Source organism: Neophocaena asiaeorientalis, unplaced genomic scaffold, assembly GCF_003031525.2.
Source record: "Neophocaena asiaeorientalis asiaeorientalis breed wild unplaced genomic scaffold, Neophocaena_asiaeorientalis_V1.1 scaffold305, whole genome shotgun sequence".
In the NCBI taxonomy this organism is placed as follows: domain Eukaryota; kingdom Metazoa; phylum Chordata; class Mammalia; order Artiodactyla; family Phocoenidae; genus Neophocaena; species Neophocaena asiaeorientalis.
In genome coordinates this window covers 34,405-46,099 of record NW_020176570.1, presented here as the reverse complement: position 1 = coordinate 46,099, position 11,695 = coordinate 34,405, and the positions used below count along the sequence as shown (strand labels likewise).

The window sequence follows — 11,695 nt, the reverse complement described above, 5'->3', positions numbered from 1 at the left end:
TGGTAAACAAGGCAGAAAAGGTCTTGCTTTCGGAGTTTTTTTTCTAGCAGAAAAAAAAACCCAGATATTTTTAAGTGGTTAAATAAATAACAGGCAGATTCCTGGCTTTAAAAATGGAGCCCATGTGTGTGGAGAAAACCTTCTCAGATGTTTGTCTCTGTGGGGAAAATGAGAAATGCAGCCATTTCTGGAGGAAGAAGAAGGCTAAAGAAAGGTTTGGGGTTTTTTTTTTTTGGTTTAGTTTGGTTTGGTTTATCTTTCAGTGAGAGGGGATACTTGAATATATGTACATGCCGGTGGAAGTTATTTCATAAAGCTAGTTTGAAGATTTAGAAGAAAGAAGAAAACTTTTAAACAGGTAAAATAAGGAAGAGGAAATTAGTGCACACAGAAGGTCCTCTTCCTCCACCGTATCAGATGGAAGAAAGAGATCATTCAGATACAAGTGGGTTTGTGTTTTGGTGGTAAAAGTGAGGTTCCATGGTGGGAGGAGGGGAGGAAGTTGGTTTATAAAAGGAAAAGACATGATGTAGTTGTCTCAAACAGTGAAAAAAACATGCTTACCAGGGAACTGGAGGAAAAGTGCTGGGCTGTGTTGAATGCCTATTTGAAATCTGTGATCACTAATGTAAAGCAGTGGTTCTCAGTCAGGAGTGATTTTGTCTCCCCACCTTCAGCCCGGGGACATTTGGCAACATTTGGTGACATTTTTGGTTATCACACATGGAGGCAAGGGCATGCTACTGACATCTAGTCGGTAGAGGGCAGGGTTACTGCTAAACATACGACAATGCACGGGCAGGACAGCCCTCACAACAAAGATTTGTCCAGCTCATAACGTCAATAGAACCGAGGCTAGAAAACCCTGATGTAAAGTGATGTCATATTTATGTATAGATCATCTCGGAAAGGCTACAGAAGGAGACAGTGATCCTCCTTGTGGGCAGAGATGGAGCCACAGGACAGGATGAGAAAAGGACTTATTTTCATCCTATATCTTTGTGTATCTTTTAAAATTTGTGTTATGTGCATGTATTACCTATTCAAATCTATCAAAAGACAGAAATAATTCACTGATAAATAATTGATTTGGCCTTCCTTGGTGGTGCAGTGGTTGAGAGTCCGCCTGGCAATGCAGGGGACACAGGTTCGAGCCCTGGTCCGGGAAGATCCCACATGCCATGGAGCAACTAAGCCCGTGCGCCACAACTACTGAGCCTGCGTTCTAGAGCCCGCGAGCCACAACTACTGAGCCCGTGTGCCGTAACTACTGAAGCCTGCGCGCCTAGAGTTCGTGCTCTGCAACGAGAAGCCACCGCAATGAGAAGCCCGCGCACTGCAACGAAGAGTAGCCCCTGCTCACCGCAACTAGAGAAAGCCCGTGCGCAGCAACGAAGACCCAACGCAGCCAAAAATAAATAAATTAATTTATTTTAAAAAATTGATTGGATGACTTAAGTAGATGATAGATAAAAATAAAAATAGTCAATCGGTTTGTGTCATTTTTCTGCAGCAACGTCCGGCTGCTAGGATGCCAGCATAAAGAGAATGGGATTTTTACAAGAGGAAAACAGGGACGGTAACAGAGTATTTTGGAATTCAGGGTCTTTCCAAGGTACTGATTGTAACGACAGATCGTGGAACCTAAGCTGGACAGAGAAAAGAGTGAAGATAGAGAAGGAGCTGATGGATATATAAGAAAATGATAGCATTTATTAAGTAGATGTCACAACACAGTAAAATATATATACATATATTTAGGAGAGAAAATGTTGGACCAACTGAGTTGGAAAAAGGACATGATGTTGTGAAAATAAGGTGTCTGAAATCAAATTCCAGAGGAGATGTTGTTATTTTTAATGATGAAAAAGTCTAGGGAGAAGTCATGGTAATAAGCATTTGGAGAAAATAGGAAAAGGTTATTGTGAGACCAAGGTGAGAAGGCAAGAAACCAGGTGTTTGAATGGATCCCTCAGAGCAGTGGCTTCTTCTGGAGAATGAAGTGCCTCCTATAGAGTGGCTTATTAATAATGGCAGACACTATTGTTTGACATTCTACGATGTGTTAGATACTATAAGTACATATCAGCCCCTTTTTGTCCAAAAAAGTCAAGTGATCTGCCCAGTGATTGCATAGTTAATAAGTAGAGGAACAAAGATTCAAATTCAGGTTTTTTAGTCCGAAGTCTGTGTCCTTTCCACTATGCCACATCTCTGCCCCCAGGAAAAGACAAATTGTCATCAGATCTATGGGAAGTTGGGTGAGCTTAACACTGGCAATAATATTGGTAATGGAAACTCTGGATAGTGGGAGATGGAGGGGAAAGAGAATATAGTGAGGAGAGGAGAGCCTGGCGAAGATGCAAAGATTTGCCTCACAGCTCTTCTCACCCTAGCAAATTCTTCTTAAAGTGGGCTTAAGTCATAAGGAATGAGGAGGCCATGGAAGAAAGAAATAATAAGGAAAAACTCCAGATCTTAGTGATTTCCAAAAAGGACACTCATAATGTTTACCTGTATTTTAACATAGTTTTTGTTACATGTATTCTGTTCATTAAAAATGCACAAAATAGGGCTTCCCTGGTGGCGCAGTGGTTGAGAGTCCGCCTGCCGATGCAGGGGACACGGGTTCGTGCCCCGGTCCGGGAAGATCCCACATGCCACGGAGCGGCTGGGCCCGTGAGCCATGGCCGCTGAGCCTGCGCGTCCGGAGCCTGTGCTCCGCAACGGGAGAGGCCACAAGAGTGAGAGGCCTGCGTACCGCAAAAAAGAAAAAAAAAACCCCACAATATATATATAAATATTAGTTATCTTATGGGGAAACAGCTTTAATAACTGACAATCAAAGAGTTTTGAGGACTATTAGAGTTGGTTGCCCAAAAAGCATTCAAAATCTACCACCAAATGCAACCCATATTTTCCTAACATGTCCTTCCCAATCTCCACGTTCTCTCTACTTATGTAACTCTTCTAGTCACGCGCGCGCACACACACACACACCCCTACAATTGCACTGGAAATATACATGCTGTATAGGGAATGGGCTGAGTCCTCAAAAGATCTCCCTTGCTTCTCTGTTAGCATCACCTGATGGCTCAGGCTATGCATTTAGAAGTAAAGATGCTGCCAGTGGGACACTGGCCTTTTAGTCTCTTTAGCTTATCATGTAAGCCTAGCCCTCTTTTCCCACCCCTTATACATTCATGTTGCATCCATATACGTGAAAGACAGCCTCCCCTGAGGTAGACAGTAGACCCACCCCAAGAGGTGAGTTAAAAGGTGCCATTTTCAGTGTACCAAAGTGTGCTAGGCCACTTAAGATGAGTGTAGAACACCCTGGTAGCTGCTTTTCCCTGTCTCTGCAGCTTCACATGGCAGCCCAGAGTTTCATGTTCATGTCCTCCTCCTGTCTGGCTCGTGGACCTTAGGTGAGATGAGGAACTGTAGAACTGCTGGACCCTGTGGTCTCAAGATCCTCTTGGTTCATGTCTTCTCTCTTGACCTCAAGTGGACTTAAGAAGACCCTCATTCAAGACAACATTCTCAGTGCCTATAACAAGAAACCATAACGGAGAGAATCCCAAAGTGCTTTTCTTAGAGCTTATATAAGCCAAAAAATGTCTTAGATTCCTCAAAATTGACCAGAGAGGGCTCAGATACATTGACATATAAATGGTCAGCATTGGTGAGATTGAACACAGCCCCCAGGTAGCTGCTGCGGGCCCACATCTGGCCAGTAGTGCAGTAGTCCATCAACTTCCCCTCCATGAGCACCAGGTCCTGGGGGTACCTAAAATTCCTCGTGTAAACCTTGTGGTTCAGGGGCTGGTTGTTGCAGGACTGACCCCGGAAGTACACTTTGGAATACACAAAATACAGCCCAGTTTCATTGATCACAAGGCTGCCTTTCTTATACTTCACCCCAGAGACCAGGGCAATTCCATAAGTGTCTTCCCATTCCAGAGGGATGGATCTTGAGTTGGGCTTGCCTGAAACCAAACCAGAGAGGAGCTTTCAGCCAGGAATGCTCATGTATCAACAAACCAAGCCTCCAAGGCAAAATTGTGTACCATGCCTTGAGCAAATGCTTTTTACCCCAAATGACATAGCCCATATTGAGCCAGGTGACGGATCAGGCCTGACCTGTTACTGAATTTCTTCACACCTTTATCAAATTGACGTCTTCAATTTTATCATCCACACAACTGGGACAATAGCATATACCCCTAATCAACTGCAGTGAGAAATGATTGGGATGATTTTAGCTCTCTGGAACAAAGGTTCAGAACTAGTACCAAAACTACTAGGGTTTGAGGTCCCTTCATGAGGTGAAAAATCAAATCCAAGGAACTTTGAAGTTCTAAAGTTGGGAAGGACCTTAGGGATCATCTAGTCCAATCTTTACCTGCACTAAGGATTCTTCAGTGTGGGCGAAAATCCCCTTTCATTTGTATCCCCACAGCATTATGTACATTCTTAAGCAGAGAATGCTGGAATTATTGCTTATGCACCTGTCTTTCCCTGTTAGATTGTAAGCTCCTTGAAGGCAGGAGCCGTGTGTGGTTCATCTCCATGTCCCCCAGGCTTGGCACACAGCATGTGCTCAAGAAATGTCTGTTTATCTAAATTGGATCATTTTACAGCCTCTGCTGAAATAATTTCAGGGACAGCAGCATACCACTTTCCATGATACTTATCCACTTTTCAGATATTTGTGGACTTTACACTGGGACTGCCCATACCACCTCGCTATCAAATCATTTCACTCCGCTACACGACCACTAGTGCCAGGACTGGGCCTCCCCTCTCCTTTTTCTACCCATGGAGAAAGCAGAGTAAATCTCTTACAGAAAACCAAGGAAACACGTACTAAAATAATTCATCATTCCCCATCTCCCCAGCTCTCACCGCTTGGATCTGTGCCCCAAATTCCCTAAGGGTCATTGGAGTGAGTGAAAAGAGTGAGCTCCTTATGGGCAAGGATCACGCCATAAGCAGCTCCATTTCTCCAGTTTAGAACAGGGCCTTGCCCCGAGTAGGGGCTCAATGTGTGTGTGAGGTTGACCTGACTAGAAAGATGTAACTACTCTTGGGTTTCAAATACTGTCACTGGAAAGTATCAACTACTGCAGAGCACAGTCATGGAGACCAGCCAGCTCTTCTGCTTTCTGCCAAAGGCTTTCCCAAGCCCATCTTCCAGATACAGACCTGTTAAATGAGCTGCCTTTCTCAGCTCCGTTTTCTCAGAGGATGGATTGGGGTGACCTGTTTCATAGAGAGATGAAAGATATATGTAAAAAATGACATAACAACTATTCTTTTTGTGGGACTCTAAGCAGGGCATTTAAATAAAAGAGGTTTTATGAGCATAAATGGCAACAGTCTAACATAGCCAACTCATTCAAGTCCAAATTGTAGGAATTACAACAGCCTGTATTTCAGAAACAGAGAGGTAAAAAGGAACTAAATTAAAATAGACACATGCATAAATTATAATGCTACAATAAAATAATAGAAAGGTTAGTTTATAAAGATGTGCCATATAAGTTATTGCATTTATAACTGGCCACAACTCTTTGAGGTAGAGATTACTGTCCCATCTTATAGATGGCAAAATGAGCTTAAAAGTTGGGTGACTTGTATACGTATAACTGAATCACTTTGCTGTACACCTGAAACTAACACAACGCTGTTAATCAACTATACTCCAATATAAAATAAAAAGTTATTTCCTGATAAAAAAAATAACAAGTTGGGTGACTTATCCAAGAAGACCTGTTTACTCAGTGTCAGAGTGGGACTGACACTCAGGTCTCCTGAGTCCAAATCCAAGGCTCTTTCCTCTCTGGCTCAGCTGCCCTTAGGACTCTGCAGGACAAAGCCTGAAGACTGCTAATCTCCAGGCCACTAGGTCTTCCCCAATGGCATTCTACAATCTGCCCCAAATAAATTATCCTAAGATCTCAAACACCTTGAATGCTCCTCATTGAACGTGTAATTATGTACAAGTGTCCCCAACCATGTGATCTCTGCCTATCTGTCCAGCCTTATCTTGCTTACTCACCCACACTAGACATATCTGTACAACAGTTCTGAACACACCCAGCTTCCCTGCCTCTGTGCCTTTGCCCATGCTGTTCCTTCTGCCTGGGGTGCCCTCCCAAACAGATCTCTGTGCTAAATTCCTATCAACCCTGCAAATACCAGCTAAAATACTTCTTTTCTTGCAAAACATTCCCAAGCCTTTCTAATCAAATATGCTTGTTTCCGCCTTTGAAACCTAGAATCACTCTGTCTTCACCTCTCTTGTCAGTTTTGACTCCTCTTTTTCTGTGGTAACTGTATAATTCATCTTACTCCCCAAATAAATGGCAAATTCCTTACTATATGTTTAATCCACCAGAGTAATTAGCTCGGTTTCTACCCCAAGGCACGTGATCAGTACCTGTTTGCTAAATTAAATGGAAAGATTTAAAATAGACAACAGTTCTCAAAATAGGTACCATTTCTCTGACTTTAGATATTTCAGTGGAATAGCTCTACCACTTAACTAATGAATTTAGCTAAGATGTTCAAGAAAGTTTCATAGAAAGGCACTCATCCACATCAGGCTCTTAATGATTAGCCTGTAAAACTCTATATGGCCTGAGAGTGCTCCAATCAGCTGAGAATATGATGTAAGCAATTATTACCTCTGTAGCCACCCAAGACCACCCACCATGAACGAGGTGAGGTGTTAGTGAACAGGAAAGGCAAAACTGAGTCTCTTCTATATTCCTACACCACAAACCATCTGTGCAGCTGATCTGGCATTCAGCCATGAACTGACAGGAAATGGAACAGAGAATCACATGTTGTATATCCCTCGCAGTGTTATTCTCATAGAAGGTACTCAATAAAAATATCTGCTGGATAAATGATGGAATAAATAAAGTAGAAATATATCCTATATTTTGGTGATGACTGTATCCTGCTCCAGGGTCTCTGCACATGCCATTCTCAGTGCTGGAATGATGTCCCCAGCCTCCTACCCACCCATACACATCCACACATCCACATTAACAACACCTCCTTAGAGGGGACTTTGCAGACCACTCAATCTTAGGTCACACTTAGTACAACTTAAAAGTTTGTTGTCTGTTTGCTTGCTTTTGTTTATCTTCTCTAGCATGCTAAGAGCTCCATGAGGGCAAGCCACTTGTCTCTCATTCTGTCATCACCCACTACCCAACACCCAGCCTGGCACACAGGAAATACTCCAAGAACATTTGTGAATGAATAAAAGATTTAATGAGTTAACTGTGGAAAAATGAAAGTGAACCAAATAAGAAAGTTTAAGTAACCTACAAGAGTACCTTCCAGAGAAAAATCACAGTTAAACTGTTGGAGTATAAATCCTTCTAGATGTTTACTAAGAATATAAAAATATGCATATGTCAATATTAAACTAAACACACTGATTTATAGCTTGTCTTTTATCCAACAATATAGAATGCACAATCTCTATGGCATTAAATGTCCTTCTAACATATAGCTTTTAGTTGCTGCGTACTATGCTCTCATCTGAATACACTGTAATGTATTTAACTAATTTCCTATTAAGAAGCATTTAACTTTCTTCTGACTGGTTTATTATAAGTAGCCTTATAAGGAAGTGATGAACATCCTTATTATAAATTTTCAGGCACATTTTGATTCTTTTCTTAAATACTAAAGCCTTAGTGATGAGATTACAAGGTAAATTAACAGTTTTATCCTGTGATATTTTTTTCCCAACTGCTCTTTAGAAAGGTGTAGCAATTTACATGCCCACTGACTCTCAACTGTTGAAGCAGACCCTTTTCTCTCACATTTTTGCCAACCTGGGGTTCTGTGGTTTTTTTTTAAACTTCACTAATTTGATGGATAAACCTGGGTATCCCCCTTTTTAAATTTGCATCTCTTAGCTCATTAGTAAAGTTGCTAATTTGATTTCTGTGTGATAATTCACCAATTTCTGGTCCATCTGGGTTGATCTAGGAAAGATACTTGATACTTGTTTAGTGGGACAAGTGGACCTGACTTATCTGTTCACTTGACTTTTAATTACTAAAATGACTCCAGAAAGTGGGTGAAAGATGAGTAATTAGGTACCCATTTTACCAGCCACGTTCCACTGATTTTCAAATCTATCTTATTTTAGAAATCCTCCAGAGGCTTTATTTTTCTAACAAATGTTTTTACTCTGCTTCGGTACATCTGGAATTTCTAACTCTTTAGGAACTCAGACCCAGAACTAGAAACCAGAGGATCCTATGGATGGCTCCTACAAGAGCCTACCTGCTAGGGCAATAGGGTGACTTGGGTTTCTCAGGCATATCCTAAGAAACTGGAACAGCCTCCCCTTACTGGGTAGCCAGTGCTGTCTTCTGTTTTCTTCCCAATTTCTAAGGATGAGATTTAACTATTGTCTTTGCAGAGGCATCTTGCTTGTCATCTTTATTCTCATTCCATGGCCATCAGAAAAAGACAGGAGTTTCCCTATGTCATGAGGCACCAGAGCATGTGCTGGGAAGCACTATAAGTGACAAGGCATTAGGAGCCTATGTTCCTTCTCACCCCAGTTTCACACCAGTAGTGTTGGGCACATCACGTAATCTATCTGGTGTTTTGTTTCTCTTCTGAAAAATGAGATGACTGGACCAGATGTTCTCTAAGCTCTCTTCCAACTCTTACCAAATCTAAAGTTCAGTGAATCTTAGTTTAATGAGTTGCAGTATTCTAAATCTATCTGTCCGCAGTTTCCAAAACTACGTCCTGAAACTTTAGAAGGTCAATGTTTAACATTTTCATCTTCTTCCTGTCCTGGATCTCATACAAAGGTTTTTCCTTTATTATCAAAGGTAGCTCACGATTGCCTCTGTGAGTGAAGTGGGACTACCCTTTGAACAATGGCAAAAGTCTTCCTCCAAGCTTTCCAGTGGCTGCAAAAGAACCATCCTAATGGGGATGATTGGTTGCCCACTTTTTAAAAGCTTAAATATATCCTATGAAAATATTTAAAATAAGGTCTGACTCTTAACTAATCTCTTATAGAGATTAAATAGGAGAGCACAGGTCTTTCCCAGCAGCAGCTTTCTCTGCCTTTACCTCCCCTTCTCTCCCGAGAAGTTATAGCCACAGCCCTGTGCATGGGAACCAGGAGGCCTGAGGAAGGGGACAGGCCTGGAGCCAACTGCTAAGGGGCAAAGGTCCAGGGTTGTATATGTGTGTTGCTCTTTCCAAATTCAAGCAGAAATTATTTTTACTTTTGTGTGATACTCAGCTACACTAATTTTGAACAATTAAATTCACTTCATGTTTTAGGGCAGCTCAAAGAATCAAAATGACCAGAGATTCAGTATTGGTTAGGATTCCTCTTCCATAGTATACATATGCCCAGGAATGAGATGGAATTCAAGGCATTCCCCCAACATGGTTCAGCGCTAAGGACTATCTTTCTAACTCATGTACACGCATGAAAGGACTCACCTATTTGCTTCTCCAAAGATGATTCTGTATGCCTTTGGCTGGTGGACTGGTGAAACAAAAAGAGAAAAGGTATATAATAAATATGAAGTTCTTTAAGCAAAGGAGACAGAATTGTCAAATAAACTAAGCACTGGAAAGGGAATCTAAACACCTTAGAACCACTGCTAACTCAGACTCCGGCCAAGTTGGGCCTCCCCATGCCTCAGTTTTGTGATTTGGAATAGTTCCAATATTGTTAAGTATTTTCAAGGAAATTTAGTTTGTCCATTTGAACAAATTCACTTGTAAGCAAGATTCCAAGTTCCTTTTCTTTCTTGAATCACTGAGTATAAGGTAGGTAGCAACCAACTGAGAAAAGAAGAACTCTAGTTACCAGTCCTAATTTGGCTCTGATCCTTCCCAACATAGATAATATTCCTTCCACTCATTTGAGCCCCCATTTCTCTGCATATAGAACAGGATGGCTAGAGCGATTCATTTCTAAGACAGGAAAAAAGGATTGTGAAGTACTTTGCAAGCAAGACTGTGGTCCATATGGATCACTGTCACCTTCCTCCCTCCACTACAGCAGGGCTGTCTCACACCCATGCCTTCAGGGCACAGCAATCCACAGGGCAGCTTACCTCTCTGAGTTCGGCCAGTTCCTTCTGCAGGTGGAAGAGCTGAAATAGTCCCAGTCCCAATCCAACCAGGGCCACCAGAACCATGAAAAACATCACAAGGAGACACAGGCCTGTGTTGTGGCCCCTCCTCTTCTTCAGAGGTGGTGGTAGTGGCGGTGGCCTCCTTTGCCCGGGCCTTCCTGGCACAGAGGACGGACAGGGGAAGACTGACCCTGGAGAAGCCCAGGGAGAGCTGGCACTGCTGTCCACCCAGAAAATCTGGGGGTACGGGTAATTCAAGGGCTGCTGCATGGCAGCCAGTGCCTCGGGCCAGCCCCCAGCCAAGGGTTTTTCTCCTTCTCAATCCTGGGGAGTCCCGGGTGTCAAGGACGGGACTCCTGTTTCGTACTGCTCGAGAGAAAGGAGCCGGCTCTCTCTTTATAGAGTTCCCAGAACCCAGGGAAACACCTCTCTTTTGTTCTTTCTTTCCCCCTTTCTGCTTCTCAAAGAGACACCCACTCGCTTTGCATCTGAAGCTGAGAAGCCTCAAGAAGCTCAGAGCAAACCCGGGGCAGTTTCCGCCCACAATCTACTGATAAAAGCTTTCAAAACCCCAATTGCTGCTGCCTTGCTGCCTGAAAGGCTGGTAGGGCGGGCTCGTCTCCTCAGGCCCCGCGAGAGCAGGTAGCAGCAGCACAGCCCTGTCGACTTCGGCCATTGCCCGGCTATGGGGAGAGTGGCCAGTGGGGCTCACTCAGGCACTGAGGGGCGAGAGCACGGAGTCGTGGCCAGAGAAGCCGCTTCTATGTCTCACCTTTTGCAGGAGGGAATCGTCCCCCTGCTGCCAGCCCTTCCCCACACCCAAATACTATTCACCCCGACAGAGCAGAGCAACATAATTTACAGGTTACAAACCTGCTCCACCCACTTTGTAGAGGTCAGATCAGAGGTTACAAACCCGTCACCCATATGCCTTACGGAGCCCACAGACCTGCTTTGCTTGTGCCTCACAAGTGTTCTTTCTACTGATTGTCCCCTTTAAAAATGTGGATATTCCATATATTTTAAAATTTATATTATCTTTATATTATGTTTTGAACCGCTAGACTATTGGACCGTCTGGAGACCCTCTCTGCACAGCCAACCAGCTGGGCAGCAGCTGCTCTTGGGGATGGGACACAGACGTTCCAGACTGCCCAGCCTGCACACCCTCCACTATATTTCTCACGCACCTCACTGTGTGAAACGGCTTTCCTGGTCCCTGTAGGCCTTTCTGTTTGCCGTATCTGTTATGGTCGTCAGATGGCGCCCAGTTAAATTTGGATCTCAAATAATAACTAGTTTTTAGGATAAGTACGTCTTAAACATTGCATGGAATATAGTAAAAATTACTCCATTTTTATCTGAAGTTCAAATTTAACTGGTTATCCTATTTTTTTTTTTTTTAACTAAAGGTGGGACTCTACCTAAACTTATTTCACATTTTCTCTGGCTTCAAATACCATTTACAGTAATTTCCAAGCGCTTAGCTCCACATAACTCATATAAACCTCTCATAAATCCCTATTTTCCATTTTATTAAA

The 11,695-nt window shown here is 42.8% G+C and overlaps 1 protein-coding gene across 1 annotated transcript; it reads right to left on the bottom strand.

Moving 5' to 3' along the window:
* Window positions 1–2,727: 2,727 nt before the first annotated feature.
* FASLG (Fas ligand) lies at window positions 2,728–10,604 on the bottom strand. The gene is made up of 4 exons (XM_024732987.1): window positions 10,134–10,604; window positions 9,511–9,556; window positions 5,209–5,265; window positions 2,728–3,989 (listed from the first exon to the last, which is right to left on the bottom strand). The coding sequence occupies exons 1-4, from the start codon at window positions 10,422–10,424 to the stop codon at window positions 3,595–3,597; spliced, it is 789 nt and encodes a 262-aa protein (XP_024588755.1). The 5' UTR covers window positions 10,425–10,604; the 3' UTR covers window positions 2,728–3,594.
* Window positions 10,605–11,695: the final 1,091 nt, after the last annotated feature.